Below are 21,058 nucleotides of genomic sequence, written 5' to 3'. Positions count from 1 at the left end.
TGCCCACCCCACAGCATTGCTTCTGCTCCCTCCCTGAAAGAAAGGCACATTTTAAAAGCAGCAAAATCATTCCCAGAGAGTACTGAAATTAAACAGAAAAAGGCAAATCCGGCACTTGTTTTCCCATGAAGGCTCATGCACATACTCACACTCACAAGACATTCAGGACCCCAGATATTCTCCTGATCCCCCGCCAGGCGTGCAACTAGCCATGCATAACAAATAACACGACCCCATGAATGGCAACGAAGTGAAGTCAAGCTGTTTGCCTGATCCATTTTTCATTGTTCGCCTGGCTTTTCCCACTTTGAACGAGGGCTTGTGGCATCAGGAAGTTAAAAGGAGTCAGGAGGGGGGAAAAGGGGGAGTGTTTCTTTTAAAAAGAGAGTGAGATTGGAGAGGAGGACACAGGCACTCAAAACCCTGTCTGTGCTTGGTATATTAGGCAGCCAGTGCTCTTGGCTGGGAGCCCAGACGAGGCTTTTGTAATCAAAACATGATCTTGTATGCTGTGCAACCAGTGCTGAGAAAGGCCGTCTGATGGCTCTCCTCTTTTAGCTCTGCTCTGGAATCTGCCGGGCTTCGCCGCCGATGTCCAACATGCACCGAGCTGTGAGTGCTGCCTTTGTGGGGCCTGGGAGGGGCACGGGGTTGTGGGGTCCCTCACCCAAAAAGGCCACGAAAGGACTTGCACTTGCTTCCTTCAGGGTGGCCTTTCGGTGGTTGTCGCTTTGTTGTTTTTTTTCCTCGCCTGGCTGCCAGCAGGCATGGGGAGAAAACAAGCCGGACGGCATCGTGGGGGGGTGCTAGGGGGGTGGATTTGGGGTGCCGGGGTTTGCACGTCCATTGCTGGGGCAGGTTGCAGTGGCTGGCTCAGGACAATGTGCCCCCCCAGGAGGGTGGGAGACCAGGGTAGATAACAAACAGAAACCCCGGCAGTGCTGGATGTTGCTTATGCCAGCAAGGGTTTCAGCTGCAGCTGTCAAGCCAGAGGATATTTCTTAAAAAGAGCGGATGCATTTGCTTACGCAGAAGAGTGTTAGCTAAGGGCCCCGCTCCTCTCTCCTCTTCCCTCCCCCCCCACCTTCTGTCTTTCTCGCTTTTCTAACCCTTCTGCCTCTGAGGTCTCTTGCTGTAGAAGCAGGCGATCGTGGAAGTATGCGGGAAAACGCTGCACGCAGACACAGTCTGGAGTGAGGCGTCCCTCCAGCCCCCGATGAGCTGCGTAGCAAGTGTGTGTGCCACTTAGGAGTGGGGGGTATGACAGAATGAGATGTCGTCATTGAATTGAAGCACAAAGCTGCTCGTTTTCCATTTCTCCTTTTGTGACATTTTTATTTGCGATAGAAAGAGGCCTCTCATTCTGCGGCTTCGTCACTCTGCCTTGCTATCTAGGAGGCATCGGGTTCGGCTGCTTTCTGATTTAAAGCCATCGCACGTTTGTTCTGCCAAAGCCATTTATAACTCTCCCGTCGCTGTGACATACGGGCACCTTGGCTCCCCGGAAGAGCTTTACTCTGGGGAGGGCACGGTGTAGCCACTTTTCATCCTAAGCATCAGCTTCGGCATGGGCTGGGGTGGCGGATTCGTTCCAGAAGCGGAGGAGAGGGCACGTCCCCCTGTTATCGGCTGGCTCGGAGCAGTGCCTGATGAGCAAACGCTGACTTGGCTTAACTGTACAATGGGCGAGCCCCTGCGAGCCGGTGCGTGGGCTCGAAACACCACTCGGCGCTTCTGCATGCAGCGGGGCTGCTCTGTGGCCCCGGGGGTGCGCAGGCAAGGGACCACCTCTCGTATGCATTTGCTGAAACAGATCGCGCAGAGAGTAATACATTAATGGCTTCATTAATAAAGGGGAGGAGAAGTGCTGAATACCAGCAAAACTTTCCTTCCAGTGACTTGTTACCAGCTGGAAATGGAAAGACCCCCCTCCCCCCCTGTTGTGTTGCAACGTAGACAAAATGCTGACCAATGTGCAGCCTCGCGCGAAGAGGGAGAATGGCCTGACAGGTCTTTTCCACCTTTTGCCTTTGAAAAGAGAAGAGCACAAATACAATCTCTGCAGGAATTTTTAAATTCTTCCTGAGCCGGCAGCTCTGTCAGTCCTCCTTCAAAGGAATTTGAAGATGAAAGGGGTGTGTTTGAGGGCATGCACCACTTTGATCCCACCCTCAAGCAGCCAACACCCCAGCACTCAGCAAACAGTGAACCTGCCAATTTAGTGCTCACAGAATAGCTTCTGTTCAGGTAAACATTGAATTCAGCTTTAATCAGCCTTGCAAAATGGCCATGAAAGTGTATCCACCCACATATACAATCTAATCACCTGTCGCGTAGCCCCGTTGATTGATGGCAATGGAAAAGCGTGTTTCATTCTCCTGCAGACCTTGACAAAATCCCATTGTCCAGCAGGAGAATGTGTGGAGGCAGTTTAAATGTCCCTGTTGTTCCACCTGAACACAAATGCGTGCCTGTGTCCTGGCAGAGCGGCCCTCAGCGAGGGCTGTTAAATCAGCACTGATACGATACCCCTCACTGGGGATACAAGTGAAGATGTGCTTGTGCAGGATCTGAGTTCTACTTCAGCAGACCGGTTCTCCTGCTTTTCCCCTCTCTGGTTTCTGACATCCAGCCCACCTCTTCTGTGATGGTATCATGTTTTCAACCTTTAGTCCCTTTTCTCCAAAGAACATTAACTAGGCAGCCGTCTCCCCCCATCCATGGCCCTATTATTTGCAGATCAAGCACAGATCTGCTTGACAAGAGCTGAAATTTAGTTAGCTTTGTGTTTTTTTTCATGTAAAACCCTTGAAAGGAAGACCTAGCGTTGCAGGGATGTACAGTGATTCAGCAGCTGGATCCCTTCCTTTGAAGGCAAGTGCTGGCCATGCACACAGGGGATAATTTGCAGCCCTGGTTCCCGGGAGGCCTGTGACACTTTTGGAAGAGCAGTGATGCTAACCCCTGGCTGAATTCCCACGCAATACCTAGAATTATTTTCCGAAGGGCCAGCTGATGAAACGTGCCCACATTCTTACCTGGTGTCCATCTCCCAGGTATCTGAAAACCTTCCCATGTTAAGGAGGTAGCTCCTGCAGCTCATCTAAAATCCTGTGCTTTCAAATGGGCAGGATATTCTCATCCTGGCAAAATGCTACATGACACACAATAAATCAAGGGTCAGGCTCACAGCACCTTAATTCTGCCTCATTCGATGCATTGTCACACTGTAAACACATACATCTTCAGGAGGCTGGAGCCCCTGTACATCGCTGGACAGAGTTCACAAACGTAGCTGGGAACATGGAGCAGAGTCAAAGGCTTTCCCTCCCTTGGGCTACAGCATCTGTGGTTTTACTCTTTGCCTTCAAGCCTTGGGCTTCTCACTGCATGTTTGCTCAGTTTAAGAAGGGCTGTATTTGACAACACCCCTCCATCCCCTCCTCCGGACCTTCACCGCTCCAGTTTTTCCTCTGGTGACCTAATTAAGACCAGGCAAAAGGCAGCTGAGGTCTCCAGGAGAAACCCTCCCTTCCCAGGAGAAAGGGTTTGCAAGCCCGTTGGCTACTGCTCGAGGCTGGACCCTGGGGAGCCTGGTTGCCTGGCTCACCGCTGGCACGAAGGCACCCAGGGGACGGCAGGTGTCGGACCCAGATCCCATGTCCCCAGCTGCCATGGCTGGCCCCTGACGTATCCTTCCCTGAAGGAGGTCACACCTGCTATGTCATGATTAATGAAGGAAAAACTCTTCCTGTCTGTGCAGAAGCTCTTCCCAGCCTTGAACGCTACAGAGCCTGCAGCGGAGGATGCTTCTGGGGATTTTGCCGTTGGGATGGGCACAGCTGGGAGCCATCGGACCTCAAGAAGCGAGGGCAGCAGAAATACTCACTCGCAGGGATGCAGTGGTGATTCGCTCCCGTGAAAATGGGGAAACTGACAGTTGTCTTGAAAGTTGTGGTGTTTTTATGAGGAATTTGATAGGAAGCCAGGAGGGATGGGCAAAAGCATGCCTTGCCCATGCATCACGAGCAAAACCACTTCACTGTTACGGGGAATTTTAATCAATTTTATTTGCCAGTTAACCATCTAGTAACGACTGATTCTCATTTTAAAGAAAAATAAAACCACACACACCCTTAGGAAAAACACCCCTGCTTCCCTCCCGGCACCGCTCACCCCCATTTTTTTGTCCTCTGCCCCCCTCAGCACAGGCCATCTGTTCCTTCGGCAAGGCGAGGACGGATCCGGCAACGGGGTCCGTGCCTGCTGGCTCCCCCTGGCTAGCAACAGCCCCTCCGGTGTCCCCACCCGGGCGGGCCTCCCTCCTCCTCCCTGCAGGGCCTTTTTCTTCTCTACCCGCTCCTGCTCTGTCCTCGTCCCCCCTTTTCTCTTCAACATGGCTCCACAGAGGCACCATTGCCGCCCCTGAAGGGCACAAAGACGCCTCGCTCCTCTGACGGCTCCGGAGCCCCATGGACTCCCCTGATTGGCTCAGAGGCCCCATGGACTCCCCTGATTGGCTCAGAGGCCCCACAGACTCCCCTGATTGGCTGACTTTTGGCGGGAGGCCCGTGAGGGAGCGGGCTGGCAGTAGCCGGCGGTCTCCTCCCTCACAGGGCAGCCCACAGCCTACCCGCCGCCACCAAAACCACACCAGTTATGCCCAGTATACACATACAACCGGGGTGGTTTCAGGACCAGGCTCATAGCGGCTGTCAGGTTAGCACCGGGCTGGGGCTGGGAAGGTTTCCGAGGCTGGGGTTGAAGGTGGGGTGCAGCCTTCCCCCAGGCAGGTCCCTCTCTCTGCCCCCGGCATATGGCTGGGGGCTGAGGTGCCACAAATCCAGGTCTGATACCGGCCTCAGAGACCTCGACAGGTCCAGGGCGAGGATGGGGCCAGGATGGTCATGTGCAGCACCAGAGTCACAGGGAGGCAATGCTGGCCCCAGAGGATGTCGGCACACATGAACCTCTTTGCCAGCCCTTGGGGACCATCAGTGTGCCTTTCTGCCAGGCGCTGGCTGTTTCCGCTTCATAGGGACACAACCCTGAGAATCACCCACAAGAGCAACATCTAGTTGTGGCAAGATGGACGACATTTTCATTCCATTTGCTTCTCGATTCCTCCAAACTTTCCTGGAGCTGTGGGCAATATGCATTGTGCATGGCAGCTGGATTTGCTGCAGTGCTCCAGCGACAGATTTACTGCACAGGGCCAAATGGCAAGGGCGGCAGGCTGGGGGTAGCCTGTTGGTGGTTGGAGTTGCGATATCAGCAAAATGGGTACCCAGGCGTGCAATGCCTGTTCAGAGATTTGGGGTTCCTTTCTTCCCCTCCTCAGTCTCACTTCATCTTACCCAGCTCTCTGTGTGAGTGAAGGAGAGGGAATATGAGATCTCTGTGGCATGCAGATGCCATGCTGATAAGGAGAGCACAAAAACGCTGTTTAAAAATAAACCCGTAGTGCCTTGGAGATCTCAGCCTTGCCTCCTTGCTCTTCATGCAAACACCAGGTGAAGTCTAGACAATATGGATCAGCTTGCTGCAGTGAGTTGATACTCATCAGCATTAATTTTCGCTAGACACTGCTGTCACTAGAATTTAAAAAATCCTATTTGTTATCCCTTGTGGTAACCAAGGTGCTCTCTGAATGTAAATGGACGGGAACTGATGTGCCTGAGAACACGTGAACCAACAGTAGGGAAAGGTGTCATTTACTCCATTCAGCTAAGCAGTGTGTTAACTCTGGAGCCTACCGACAGCCATCAAAGTGGGACATCAGCTTTTTCCTCTACCTGCCTCATTGCTGAACAAAAATTGTGAGAAAAGAAAAGGTCAATTCTGTCAGGAAAAAAGTCAGTTTACAAGATACAGTATTCTTTTTAATGTAGGACCAAGGGGAGAAATGGTGGGGAAAGACTCCTCCACTTCCCACCCTGTCCAAACAGAAGGAGCTCATTTCGTCCTATTGTTGTGATGACTGAGAAGAGCTTTGCTCCTTCTGTTCTCAGGATGCTGCTGTGGATGATGCAGTGTTAAGGAAGAAAGAGCAGAAAGATGTTGAACTCGATAAGAAAATCTTGGCTTTGCGGAAAAAGAATGAAGCACTCATACGAAGATACCAGGTAAGTCTGCAGGTTTTTACCTTCCCCAGCTCTGTTTTGGAGTCCTCAACTCACCTGGTAAGGAAAATGGTCAGCAGTGTCAGAGTGACTTTGTTATATAGATATCATTTTTACATCAGAAAGCATTTGGAGCATGTGGGCAGAGCTCTGCCTTTAGCTATGGCTCCTGAATTGCATTGGAAAGCAGGCTCGCCGATGCTCGTCTTGCTGCTCCAGCATCTCCTCTTGCCCTACCATCTTCCTCTATCTGCATCACATCTTTCCCACCCCTTCACCTCATATTCCCCTGACTTTTCCCCCATCTGTCCTTCCCAGTGCCTCTTGTTTATCTTCTTGGATGCATAGGAGGTTCCATCCTCAAGACATTTGACAGTTTTATCTTCCCTACCTGGTGGTATGGGTTGAAGCTCTTCCATGGCCAGTCCCAGTATTTCTGTGGAGCACAGAGGTGTCCAAAACAGATTCCATGGAAAAAAAAAAAGAAGATGAAGGCAAATCAAGGCTTTAGCAGCCTGCTGGTTACTGCAGCCTTACCCTCTGAATTAGAAGGAAGTACTCCAGCTACACCCTCTGGTTTTTGATCCTGCCTTGGCCAAAAGAGTCTACACAGTGGACTGCAGGAAGTATCCAGCCTGGCTTGTACGAGCTGGTTTGGGTGACATTGTGGTAACCCAGAGCTCTCTTTGTGGATTTGTTTACCCTTCTTCATGAGTGTCTGCATACGGCAGTACAGAATAGAAGAGCCTGAGGGTAATCCTGGCAGAAGGGTCCCCCTTGGCTTGTCTAGGATATTCTCTTGCCTGTCTGTGCCCAAGGCCACTTGGCTTTAGGGGCTCTTTAACATTTGCCAGCTGGGTGGTCAGTCTTGAGTTTGACAGAGAACTGTACTGAAAACCCCAAAACCCAGAGCACGCTTTGTGTCTTGGATCCAGAGCTGAGAGACTGAGTGGTGCTCTGGGCTGGGTCCTGCTTAGAAGAAATTTCCTTTGATACCATAGGAGCCATTATGGACCTTTTCTGGTGGCAGCAAAAAATGGTACAGAGTGGAAAGCTATGGGAAAAGTCGAATGCCACAAGCAGCTCAGAGAGGGAATCTCTTACGCCCCCATGAAATGCTACCCACCTGCCACTACCACTTGACTTCTAGAAGAAGCTGCCTAGCAGACAGCCAGATCTTGGCCACCTTCCCTTGGCCACAGATGATGCCCTGGCCCCAGACTGGCACAGGGTCCATGGCCTCTGTGCACAGCCCTCCCTTTCTGCGGGGCTAGTGTGTCTTCCAGCCTCTCCACAGGTCCTATATCCAATTTTTCCTGAACCTCAAACCGATCATCTTCCCTGCCTGTCAGGAAGGGACCCCTGTACTCTATGCTTGCTTCCCATTGCATGTGCTGAGACCACAGCAGACACTCTGAGTCAAAAAGAGATTTACTAAGATGCCTGTGGCAAAGGGACAGGTAATGCAGGTCACAGCTACCTGTGACCCCTTCCAAGGGCACACAAATGGGACAAAAGTTGGTCCACTCCTTCTTAGAGGTGTAGGTGGGTCCATTTAGGAGAAATCCTAAACAGGAAAATGGACAACATCTGTAGACATACAGGTACAGGCTGATGATAAGGATATATATGTGTTTCAGGAAATAGAAGAGGACAAAAAGCGAGCTGAGCAGGAGGGAATGGCTGTTACCTCCAGGAGACCCAAGCAGGATGGACTCACTATTACCATCACCAAAGCTCACAATGTAAGTGCTGCCTCTCCTTCACCATGGGCCAGCTCTCACTCCAGACCTACCTCAGCAAAGTGACATTTCTGGAAAGAGATAGCCTTGACAGCAAAGCTCTATTAGGCATAGGACATAGCTCCTAAGCCCTTGCAAAAGGATGTGAAAACCCTGCAGAGATGTGTGCTCAGAATGATTTTAGCTGATGCACATAAATTTCCAGCCATGCCCAGACACCTGTACCCAAGCACGCAGAATATACAGGCAAATGGATGAAAGTGTGAACAGGCACACTTGGCCCTGGATGGGTCCCAGGTGTCAACATCGCTGCAAATATGTAGGCAGACTGTATCAGGTGTATGTGTGTCATTGGAGGCATTAGGAATGCCTCTGAGAATGCCTGTAGGCTGGGCAAAGTCATGGTCTCCTTAGGCTTTGCAAGTGAGCAAAGCAAGCAGCCTTTGGTTGCTTTGGGGCTTCCCACAACTGGGGCAAAGGCTGTAAGTCCCAGGCTTCCTTCCTAACTGGACCAAATCTGTGTCTGACAAGCCCTGTCCACCCCTCCTGGCAGTGTGGGGCTTGGTAAACCACCCAGCCATTCCTGGTTTAACCCCTGGGTGAAGTCCTCTGCCAGAGTTCACCAGAGCCAGCCCACCCTCCTTCCATGCCTGCAGTCAGCACTCCTGGGTTGTTTGATCCAGGCTAGTGCATTGCTCACTTTTCAACCATGCCCCGGCCCTTGCTTTTCTCCGGAGGTGCGCTGTTGCACACATTTTTCTCTCATACAGGACCTGAAAGATGCAATTACCCAGACTGAACACTATGGACAAGATAGCCCAGCCCTCTCGATGGTGAGCACCACCCTCAGGAGCCATCCACTTGGCTTCCAAGGCCATCTCCATCAGGACTTAGGCTTTCCTGATCTAACTCAGTGTGCTGCAGAAAGAGATGAGGATGACATTTGTTTCCTATAACTCTGGCATTTTAGTCTGAAATGTCAGATTTGTAAGTGCAAAGGATTTTCCAGACCCGCTGTAATTGTGGGTTTTGCTGCCAAGCAGACAACGAGCCCCTTGTTCCCTAGGAATGTCACGGCACCACGCCGGGCACAGAAAGCTTCCTCAGGGCAAGGCCTGCCTTTTCTGTAGCTGGCCTCCCTGCTCGCGTGCAGGTGTGTTTGGGGAAGGGAATCGCATTGGTAAGCCAAGGGGCCTGGATATGCTAACAGAAGTGATTCATTTTCCAGGACAAAAGGGTGGTGAGTGAGAAATGGGCAAGCCCCTGTCCTGTGAGCTCTGGGTTCGGCATTGGCAGTGAGGAAGAGGAGGAGGAGGAAGAAGCAGATCATATGTTCACATTCAGGATGGGGAAGAGGATGCAGCTGGCTGTTACCATGGACAACAAAGCCAAGGTGAGCAGGGAAGAGGATTCCTCTTACAGTGCAACCTCTTGACTTACAAGGAGGCTTCTGTTCTGCCTCTCACTTGAGCTTTCTGCTCAGCACGTCCCCTGGGTGTCTCGTCTCCGAAGGGAATAGTTCTCTTCCTGGTCCTTTTCTCTCATTTCTCAATCCTTCAGCACAGCCTCAGTCTTCATCTCGAGTTGCCATGCTCTTTCCTCCCCACGTCTGATTCACAGGAATCAGCCCCCAGGCCTTGCTAAACCTCCCAGTGGCTCCATCCAGCCATGCATAGCCAGTTCCTTTTCTGTGAAATCAGTCACCTCACTGCCCTCCTGGGCCACCAGTGGGTGTGTTAAATTGTGTTGCTGTGCCTGGAATGGGGATGGAAATAAGTGGGAGCGTGGACAGATTTAGCTGCATTACTCCCCAGCTACTCCCGGGGAGGTAGTGATGTTTGGTGGTAAAAACAGCATCATTTCTCCATGTTACTGTATCCCAGGAAGTCCTAAATGCAGAAGAAAAAACAGAGTGACATGAGTATCTGTTGGAGCTGCCAATGTGATAGGCAGAAAATGTGACCCAGTATTTGCAGACTTAATTAAAAATTGTGCAAAAAGGCAAAGTAATTGAAAATGCTACTTCATTTTTTTAAATCCCAAAACATCCCCTCCCAGCCACTACCCCATCCCTTGTGGAGTCTGTGCATCTAGCTATAATGATCCTAATGGCAGCTTTGGCATCTCGGGGCTTACTTGCCAAGAAGGGTTTGATAAAACTTTGGCAGTTAGTATTGGCAGCATGTCCAAGGAAATACGTGCCTGTATGAGCTTCACCCTCTTATTTTCTTTGCTTGGAGTGTATCTCAGGGGACTGATCTTGTTCTCAGTGGAGTTAGTGAGTTTGACCACTGAGATAAATAGGAACAAGAATCAGAAGTGCCACCTTCTTTAAAAATATGTAGTATTTGCATGCACAAATGCACTTGTATGGGAACTCAGGGAAGCCCTCTAGTTAGTGAGTGTCTGGAGGCAGATTATTGCTGTAGGTGATACTTCTTGCTGTTGAATATGTTTCAAAAGAATACAAGAGGCAATCTTATCTATTTATTAAGACTAAGAAGACACCAGCGAGACAACAGGAGACACAACACTCAGGTGAGCACAGCCCCTTTGTGCTGACCATGCTGACGTGAAGGAGACAGAAAGCCTCAGCTGGCCCTGTGCCTTGCTGAGACACTGGGGCGGACGAGGTCAGCCCCCGTCTCTGTTACGGCAGTGCTGGGAAAAGGAAACGGTGGCAGCAAATGGTGCTCCCATGGGTCCCCTTTTAGGCACAGCAACGTGTTTGGCCCACAAAATGACAGTGGGCTTTCTTGAACTGATGTCCAAGCCAAAGACATTCCCCAGGGAAATGAAGCGAAACCACACCCTTCCTGCTACCCCGGTATGTTGGGGTAGGAGTACTGAAAACCTTGGCTGTAAACAAGAGGCAGAGAGCCATTTCTCCCTCTGAGGCAGCTTGGAAATATTTTTCTGATTTTGTGCCTTGAATGCCTTTTCATTTCTGTTTCTCCATGACCTAGTTACCCTTTCTTTCCATGAAGAAATAGGCCACAATCACTGTGCCATTATAAAGTCATTATATGTTACCTTGAAGGAACTGAATCATTTAGGAAATAAAGCACCTTTCAGAATGATTTTTCAGGAGAAAGGGACTGAGGCCTCTCATTTCCTTTGTTCCATATAGATTACCGGTAGCATGAACATTCCCTTCAAATGAAATCTCATTCCAGCACAACCAAACCATCTCCTGATGTAAGGGGAAAAATTCTGTTTATTCTTAGAACATAGAAATGTAACCATCCTCATTACTGACTGAACTTTACCAATGAAATACTTGGGAGTTTCCTCTGAGGTTTCCCATGGCTATGTAGCTCTGCATGGGAGGCTTGTATTTGAAGCAATTACATTTGCAGAGTGAGTGGCTCTCATAGACAGGCTGTGTCCCCTGGAGCCGTTTCCATAATCTATAGCTCAGAATTCAAGTCCTAGATGGGGATTTGTATTAGCGCAAAGCACTGGCAGCTAAATCACATTGCTGCCTTAAACTCTGTGCCAGTGTTTTTCAGCATGGCCAATTAATAGACCTTTGAGATTTTTCTGCTGGAAATGCAGACCTCTGTGTAAACTCCCTGTAAGTTGCCTGTTGTATGGTATATATGAATTTGCTTGCATTATGGGCCTTTCACAGGCCTTAGAAGCCCCCCAAGGTCTCCTGAGTGTTGGTATAAAGCACAACCCAGCAGCCTGACTTGATGACAGAGGAAAACTGATTTATTGGTGAATGTTCCAGTGGCATCCGTCCAGAACCTTCCTGTAGTTACTTTAAATATCGTTCTCAAAATGGTTGAGTAGGAAGAGCATGGGACTGTAATGGGTGAGAGGGAAAAATTATCAGGATTTTGGACAAAATTGTATTTGATACTACATGAAGTACAAGCTCATTTTTTGCTGCTGCTCTGGTAAGGCATCCTCTGGGCTGCTGAAGATTAAATGAGGGTAGATAACTTGGTTCAGCTTCCCAGTGAGCAAGGTTTTACCAGGCGTCCCTGGAGAGACTTGCTTGGTGATATTGGGATGACTAAATGGGCCATCACCATCCTTCCTATGACCACGGCAAGGTTCAAGCAACAGAGTCGCTGGGCTGTGCAGAAAACTATTTACATTCAATCCTAAATATCACAAATCATGTAACATGAGAAGCCCCAAAGACAAGGCAGCTAGAAAACTGCATAAACTGGACAGAAGTCTGGGGTTTTCCTTTGTTTCCCATGTTCTTTTTCCTGACACTCCTCAGATGGGTATTTTTAACGCTGCCTTTGCAATCTGGGGCATGCCTCAGACATAAGATGGGCACTTCTCAATTTATGGTTTCTCAGTGAACTGCTAGAAGGGAAGCAGTGTAGTTTTGTGTGACTGCAGCTAAATAGCTAATGCCAGAGTCTCAAATCCCCTGCAGGCAGTGAGTGAGCTGGGGACGGGCTGTGTGGAGGGGAAGAGATGGCTCTGCCCAGCACTGCCAGCTGTTTAGGCCCTGTGCTCTGTTTCCGCTGGCTCTGCATGGGCGCTTTCCTCATCTGAGATCCCTTGCTTTGGGCTCTAATGAACCAAGGACCAGGATTTCCCAATGTGGGACAAGCAATCTAGGAAATCACTGATATTGTTAAAATAATGAACAAGCAAAAGAAGACACATGTCAGCACATTAAGCGGAACATGCCTTCAGGCGACGCATCTTAGCCAGAAGCAATATGGGGAACAAGGGAGGGAGAGAGAGAGAATTACCTAGAAAAGCTGGTGGTCTCCCAGCCTGTATATGTCTTGCTATCACAGCTCTGTTAAATAGATATTTCCTGTATCAGCCTCTGAGTCTTCCTGGCCATCTGCTCAATAAACTGCAGGGTTTAATGGCTTTGCCAGTGTGCCAGCCTTCCCACTGTGACTTTTAACATCTAATGGCCCAAGGAAGGTGCCGCCTCCCTGTAAATCCATTAGTGCACTTTGAGGCTTCCATCCTGCTCATGGTGTTTGGGTACAAGGTCCTCTGCATTGGTTTTCAGGTTTTTGGGTAGTGGCTTTTATGTTGCTTGTACTCAGGGTCCGTGCCCCTCCTCAGGAAGGACTTTCTCAGATAGTAAATGGTGAAGCCATCTTCAAACATACCCAGCCAGTGCTGGGACTGCCTGGCTTGTGACCATGTTATTTGTCTAAAGGACAGGCCATCATCACCTAAACACTGAAAAGGTCTAAGGAACAGCAGTTGGCTTAAGCTAGAATTAATGTTTGATGTACAAGTTATGGAGTAATAGCTTGCTATTACCTCGCTAAGTCATCACTGGGCTTACTTTCTTAATAATAAAAAAAATTAACTAGAATGCTAAACAACTCATATAGGTGCTCTGTTTAGGGCAGAGCAAGTCCAGCTCTCCAGTTCATTAACTAACCTCAGCGGTACAACCTAGGATTACTGTACATGCCTGCTCAGGGCTTAAAGGAGGGAAGGTGTATTGCCTTGAATGTCACAGGAAGCTCAGGATTATCCCTGGAGCAAAGATATTTCCTGGGAATAATAACCACTGAAGAACAAAGTGATGTGCAGCTTCAGCACCAAAGTATCTACCAGGCTTGAGCAATTCAGTGGTTCCAAAGCAAAGTCACACCATATTTTCAGCCTCTGAATCATGCTGCAAATAGAGCAGGGAAACGGGACAGCAAGCAGTTAAGAGCCTATTCTGCAAGGTGTAATGTGTCCGGCTGCCTTCAGAGGATGTCAGCAGATCTCAGCTCTTCCCCAAATATGTTAGTCATGCAGGACTGGGCCCTGTGCAGGAGGCTCTAACTTAAGTCATTACCATGATTCCCAAGAGCTTTGCTCTTACAGTGGGAGAACACCATTCTTTGTGGGGACTGTTTGCATGTTGAGGAAATGGGAGTGCCTTGCTTGGGCTGCAAAGTTCCTTGGTGGCAGCAGGCAGCTTCCTCGGCTGGAGGGTTGCTGCCAGGGAGGCAGATGCTGGGGAAAAGAAAGAGATTATTTTGTAGAAAATTGCTTTACAGATTGCTTTGGGCAATTGCCCAGATTGCTTTACAGTGCCCTCCTCCCCAAAAGATGTGAGCAAGGAACAGGTTTTTAGAAGAGGAGAGGCTGGTGTGGGGAGAGGAGGAGAGGTGCAGTCTTGTATACACCAATTCCAAAACAGGGAGGCTGTATTTGTCCCTGTTGTGACTCCACTGACATTTCTGGGGTTAAGTCACAGCCCTATGATGTGTAGGGGGCCTCAAAAAACTGCTAAGCACTTTTCTTCCATGTTCTCTATGCATAAGAAGGAGTTTAGTTTTCTTTATAAAGGGCAACTGTGAAGCACACACAATGATGCTTATCATTTCATCTTTTCTAGCTGTGGGGGAAAGTTTAAATAGGAAGGCTCAGGTTTTCAGAGCAGCTGACAAAATTTCAGCTTTCACTACCTTTTCATTGCGATGGGAAGTGTTTGTTCATGTATCTGGAAGACACATGATTCAGTTAGTATAACTTTGCAAGCTACCATGTAAGAGGTGTCCATTTACATAGTCTTTAATGGAAGAGTTAAATGAAACTGCATTTTCCTGTGTTAATCACAAGGTAAGAGAACCAGCATGTGTTAGTGCTGATACACAGTAACTTCCTAAAACAACCGTGTTAATACTGTATATCTGAGCTACTAGATCATCTCAGCATAACTGCCAACATGAATGAGACCAGAGGATACTCTTGTGGCCGCAGACATTGCCCTGTGAACCCAGAGGGGATGGCACAAGAGATTTGCAGCTTCAAATTATCCAGCCCAGCTCTGTGGTCTGAAATACAAGACCAAGATAGCCTATTCAAAAGGTTAATTTTTCTTCCACCCATGTCCATTAGTACTGATTTGCACTGACATAAAGAAAAACCACATTGGTTTCTTCGACTGCAAGCAGGAATCCTATGCTGACCATTCTAATTCCAGTCTCCAGTTTCAGTGAAATTTAGGAATAAAATATATGAATCATAGAACATAAACAGGATTTGAAACATTCTTTTCATTTTAAAACATCCTGTGTTTGTATTGGCTAATAGATCTGTCAATGGAAATATGTCACCTTTGGACATGATGTGATTCAGTCATTCAGAAGCAGGTGCCACTTAAAAGCCAAGTCCTAAGTGCTTGTGAGCTTTGTGGCTGGCTGATCCTGAATTCTGGTCTGTACTACCTAGTTCTAGTTGTATAAAAGCCAGAGCTGCAGAAAATAGGCAAAATTACTAAATTTATACTTGCATATTAAATTCATTACTTGCGTACATCTGCACACATGCATGTGTGCATATACACACATATGCAGATGTAAAACCTAAGTAAGTTTTACTTCATAGTTGAAGCAGGCTACAGACTTGGACACAATAACAGAATCATAAAATAGCTGAGGTGGGATGGGACATCTGGAGGTCATCTAGTCTGATCCCCTGTTAAAAAGTTATCTTCAAAGTTATCTCAGGTTGCTCAGGGCTGAGTCCGATCAAGTTCTGAAAATCTCCAGCGACAGAGAGTTCACAGCCTCTTTGGGAACCTGTTTTCAAGTGTTTGGCTACCACCATTGTGACATTTTTCCCCCTTAATTCCAGTTGTACTTTGTTTTGTGGTAGGTTGTGTCCATTGTCTCTCGTCCTTTCGCTGTGTACCTCCAAGAGGAGTTGGACTCTGTTCTCTTCATAACACCTTTTCAGACAGAGGAATACTGCAATTAGGTCCCCTCTTTGCCTTCTCTTCTCTCTCCAGACTTAAAAAATGCAGCCTCACCATGTGCATCCTATGCTCCAACCCTGTAACCATCTTGGTGACCCTCCACTAGACTCTTTCCAATTTGCCTATATCTCTCTCATCTTGCAGTGAAGGGAAACTGGACACAATACTTGAAATATGGCCCAAACAGAGGGAGGCAATCACTTCCCTCAACGTGATGGCTATCTTCGTGCTGATGGAAGCAAGTGAACAACTAGCCTTCCTCAGTGTTCACTTATGGTCAAATCATTGCCTATCAGGCTCCCAAAGTACTTCTGCAAAGCTACTCCCAGCCAGCTGGGTCCCTGACCATAGTCATGCATGGAATTCTTCGGGGTTCTTTTGTCCCAGGTGCAGGACTTGTCATTTATTTTTGTTGACCTTCCTCATCCTGTCAAGATCCCCCTGCATGACAGTACCATCCTCCAGTGTATCAGCTTGGTGTCAGCCAGGGACTTGATGAAGGTGTAGTCTGTCCTATTATCCAGATCACTGAAGAAGATGCTAAGCAGTAGAAAGCAGCCTCACAGTGACATCAGTGTATGTGCTCAGCAGCCTTGGATGCAGCCCACCTAGTGCCACCTTCTTACTTTATTTAAATGTTTTTAAACTAACTGAATCTTCCAGGATGCTGAGGGAGTGAAGCATTTCTCTGACTCTGCCACTAGGTTAGGGACTTGGGAGGTAAAGAGCAGACCTTGCCAGTAAAAGACCAAGGCAAAGAAGGCATAGAGTAACCAGTCTTTTCCATGCCTTGTGTCACTAAGTTGCCCACCCCATTCAGCAGCAGGTCAACAGCTTTCATCAACTTTCTTTGCTGCTAATGTATCTACAGAAGTCCTTCTGGCTGACCTTTATATCTCTCACTTGTTTCAACTCAGGTGAGCTTTGGCTTTTCTAACTCCATCCCTGCATGCCCAGGTCCTGCTCTTATAATCTTTCTTGAGAGCCTGTCCCTTTCCACCTCCCACACACTCCCTTTTTGCATTTAAGTTCAAGCAGGAGCAACCTACCCAGCCAAGCTGGCCTCTTTCCACAAATGCTCATTTCTTGTATAACAGGAAGTCTTTACTTATGTTCTTGTGCCTTGTCCATGAAAATCAGTCAGGTCTCCTGGGCTCCTTTCCCCTTCAAGATGGGTTCCTGCAGGATCCTGCCTGCCAGTTCCCTGAACAATTCAGCATCTGGTCTCCTGAAGCCCATGGTCTCTAGTCTGCTCCTTGCCTTCCTTACTGCTCTCAGGCTCCTAAAATCCACGGTCTTCTGGTCACTGCTGCCAAAGCTGCCACTGATCTTCACGTCTTCAACCAGTTGTGACTTTAGTTTAGTAATTGGGCAGTCACTTACTAAGCTGCAGTAATGCAATTGTTTGTAATGTTGTGACTGCAATGGGATGTGTAATTAAGGATAGTATAGCATGCCCTATTTGTGGGGGGAGGAGTAAAGCTAGGATTTCAGAGCAGTTTAGATTCTGGTTTGAACTTTCTGGCTCTGCCCAGTTTCCGATAAAATGATATCCTTCTCAAGACAGATACATAGACAAAAACCTTAAAACAGCTCACAGAGTTTCTAGGTATGGGGACTTTTCCAGGACATATATCTTAGCTGCATGTAAAAGTACACCTAAATGTCTGGCTATGGTAGATGCCAAGACATTTGTACTCCGTATTTAAATGATTGCCTATTCTCTTGACTATCAGATTTTACTCTCTCAGGAAAAGATCTTGACATCTCTAGGGATGCCTCACAGATGTTGGTCCTCAGCAGCAGTCAGAGTAGGAGGCTGCATTGACACAACCATAGAGAACAACATGGAAAGTACTAGAATGGCATTGAACAGATTGGCAGCAGATCCTTGCTTTGAACGCGACATGTGGCTTCACTTATTTCAAGAAAGCAGAAATAGCAAGGGTCCTACTAAGGGCAGCAAAACTTGTTAGGAGCTACAGCTGAAACCTAAAACCAGAGCTGTACATACTCAAGGGAATGTATAAAAAGGTTCCCACCATGTCCACACAGCTCTGGCAGACAGAACCAAAGGCAGTGCAGCGACGCACTCCTCCTCTTGCGTGCATCAGACTAACTCAAGAACTGTCTCTGCTGAGACAGCAAAATTACACAGATGTGAAAGAATAAACAAGAGACTGAAGGTCTAATGCTGGAAATACTCCAGTACCTCCTAAAACATTTATCATGTGTTAGGAAGCTCGATGACTGGACAAGCAATAAAAAAGGTCTTGCTGACGGAGGCTGTCTACAGCAAGGCTCCCTCCATGCTAACATCTGTGCTTCTGGCAGAGCCAAGTGAAGATGAGGCTAGTGCAAGACATCTTGATATCATATGTCATGGCAAATTCACTGATGCTTGCAACACTTCCATAAAAATCAAAGGTCAGTGTGTGCTGTTTGTTTTTGAAACCAAGTTCGTAGCAACAAAGAGTTCCCAAGTTTCACTGAAGTTTACCTGGAGATTTTGAGCTCCTTTGAAATGAAAACTCCAGTATGTGTGTATGTCCAAGGAGAAAAACAGAGGAAAACATACCATCCTTTAGAGAGGGAAGCTTCTGAGGTTTGTTCATCCCTGGTAAAGCTGAGCAGAGGAATCATACAGATGAAGAGAAAAGAAAAAGTTCAGAGGTAAAGATGGAGATACTTTATTAAGTCTCTCATTTCCTTGTAAGGCAAAAATAAAAAGGCACATGATGGAACAGAAAGATGATACTTTTAAATGAGAAAAAGTATGTATTTTTGAACAAAAGATCTGCTCATTTTGTGGAAGTGATGGCTGAGGGCACTGGCAGGAGCTCAGCCAGCAACAAAGATAATTAACGAAATAAGAACCAGATGTAAATACATGCAGTAAAGTCATGAACTGATACAGACAGCTGGAAATAATATCTGAAAGGGGTAAACTGCCCTTGTTCAAGGAGTTTATATATCAGTTTTCTAAGCTATTTCACTGCTGAATAAATCATTCCAGAAATATGAACACACAATGACTATGAAGATGATAAATTATCAAGTGTTAATACATGTCAGGGTAGTAACTGCTTTGTGGGCAAGGTTGGAGAGAACACCACTGTTTCCCTTCTCTTTCACCCTCTAGGCTTCTGCTCCAATGTAGCCTCACATTTTATTGGGTCATGTTGTCTGGTGAGAGGACAACTTCACATTTGTTTCAAAGACACAAATGCAAGATGGCTTGCCTGTCTAAAATAAAAACATCAATCAGTGTTCATACTGCAAAGCATCTAAACAGGGTAAATCCCACCCTACCTAAGTTGTGCTCAGTTAAGCATGCCTATGTAATATTACATATCCCTTAAAGTAGGGTGACAGCTTTATAAACCAAGACGACTGACTATCATCTGGCTCGTGTTTCTGTTCTGCCAGACCAAAATCCTTTGCAGTTTGGGGGTGGCCAATCTCCTAGGAAGGGCACTGCACAGGGCTAACAAAGGTGTTGTTAACTCATCCTATCCTTTGTTAACTCATCCTATCCTTTCCAGGGCAAGCGGATTGTCAGTGAGAAACGCACTGAGTGCTTCCCTGGTGCAGGCAGAGTGCCAGACCTGAGTGAAGAAGAGACAGACCATTTGGTAGCTTTCCGACGGGGGAGGAGAATGCAGATTGCCATCACCATGGATAACAAGGAAAAAGTAAGTGCATTGCGAATAACTGAACTGCAGCGTATCAGTGGCATCCACTCGTTCTGCTGGCATGAGAAGGGCCATGGAGACAGATTAGGAGCTAGCCTAGCAATAGGTCATTGGGAGAGACTATGTATTAATAGTATCGAACTTATCACCATAAAACTCTCTGGTGTCCATCACTGTGAAAGAGGAAGGGCTACAATCCTTTTCCTTCTCTGTGATCCTAGCTAGGACTAGCAGGTTCTTAAACATACTGGGTCCATAAGAATTACCAGATGCTGTTTTGGGAGGATCGATGAAAGCACTGCCAGATATGGGGCATGAAACTCACCCCCTGTCTCTTACCAACTTCTTTTTGGGGCCATACAGCAGACTGAGTCAGGAGTGCTGTCCTCCTGAGTCACTGCATGACTTAAAAGTTAACAGAGCTGGGCAATATCTGCTTCTAAACGCAAGTCCCGCTGTGCCTGGCCATAACCTACTGGGTGAGCTGGCTGAACTTTGTTAATCTTTGAAACATATTTCAAATACTTCTTCGCAAATACCGTCCTCTTTACACACACAGAGGCATGTGATATTTTCCTATTTGAGAGTTTGCACAGATAAGTAAGAATGCCTGCAGCAAACAGGGTCAGGAAGGACTATGAAGGAAAACAACACTTAGTGTAGCTGCCAAACACACCCAGGAACGCTGGGAGACCTATGTAGCACCCTCTCTGGGACAGCAGCCAACCATCTGCTAACTGCCTACGTTAACTTCAGCTTCTGCTCCTCCCCAGAGTCTACCTGGGCTCTGAAAGCTCATGTGCTTGTGGCTACCAAGCAGTTGTTTTGAATGCCATAAACCTCATTTTGGCTGCCTGATCAAGCCACTAGTAACTATCCATTTGCCAGGGGTTCATGTGGCAGGTGTCACCCGTTTCAGTCTAGGCATCATGAACACACCTAGACATGATGAGAGTGACCTGACCATGCCGGTGCTGTAGCTGTCCTTGAGGCTGTCAAATGTAATTCTGTGACATGCAGGGCAAGTGTCTCCACTTCTTCTCTTGCTGGGCTTGTTTAAATACTTGTCTCTGAGGTCATCAAGGCTGAGACTGTGCTAGGAGAGAGTAGTAGGAGGAGTGCCTAGATTGTGGCTTCAGAACCTGAGCCTTGTATTAAGTGTATGGACAGCCTTGGAAAAGGTAACCTCTCATATGCATTCATTATGGAGCATGAAATTTGAGGCTGAGGGGTCCACATACGTGGTTTTGGCAATGACTTGCTCATATTGGCTCCAAAGCAGCTAGATTCAGAGAGTGTAAGAGAGCAGGCCTACAGCTGCGCTGGTTTAAAGCCATACCTGCCTACACCTTTTTACATGAACCACAGAAAATCTGATGCTGTGAACTGTAGGCTGGCAAAGAGGGTGTGAAGTTCCTAATGCCTGGCAGATTTGATTTTGGTGATTCAGCAGAGGCTGGTGTCTTGGGTCTTGCTCCTGCTGCTTTCAGCTCCCACTGTGCTACCATTCATTTAAGCCCATTCATTTAAATTAATTCCCAATGATTGCACTTACCTCCATATAGCAGTTCAAGGAGCTCACATAACTCTGTCAACCCTCCTTTCCTCAATTGTACATAGCTGCAGTGGTCTCTTTCACACGGCTTGGGCTAGAAGGTAATCCTGATAATCCCCAGGAATGCAAACAACTCTATGCTGCTCCTCCTCAGATACCAAAGTTCATTAAAAGTCTTCCCTTTTTTTTCCCCCTTAATCCAAACCCAGTCCCTCAGTTGGCAGACGGTAGGACTGAAGCTC

At 47.6% G+C, this 21,058-nt stretch overlaps 1 protein-coding gene across 2 annotated transcripts in view; it reads left to right on the top strand.

The window, feature by feature from the left end:
• The first annotated feature begins 458 nt into the window (after positions 1-458).
• CCDC9B (coiled-coil domain containing 9B) overlaps positions 459-21,058 on the top strand; it is a 53,647-nt gene continuing 33,047 nt past the window's right edge. The window contains exons 1-6 of one of the 2 annotated variants that reach the window (XM_049821038.1): positions 459-612; positions 6,012-6,125; positions 7,763-7,867; positions 8,635-8,697; positions 9,093-9,257; positions 19,112-19,261. In XM_049821038.1, the coding sequence (XP_049676995.1) occupies positions 592-612; positions 6,012-6,125; positions 7,763-7,867; positions 8,635-8,697; positions 9,093-9,257; positions 19,112-19,261 (618 nt within the window). In that variant the 5' untranslated portion in view covers positions 459-591. The remainder of the gene's footprint in view (positions 613-6,011; positions 6,126-7,762; positions 7,868-8,634; positions 8,698-9,092; positions 9,258-19,111; positions 19,262-21,058) is intronic. The other variant, XM_049821039.1, reaches the window with a different exon arrangement.

The sequence above is a fragment of the Accipiter gentilis genome, chromosome 17, assembly GCF_929443795.1.
Source record: "Accipiter gentilis chromosome 17, bAccGen1.1, whole genome shotgun sequence".
Lineage (NCBI taxonomy): Eukaryota > Metazoa > Chordata > Aves > Accipitriformes > Accipitridae > Astur > Astur gentilis.
This window is presented reverse-complemented; position numbering and strand designations above follow the sequence as displayed.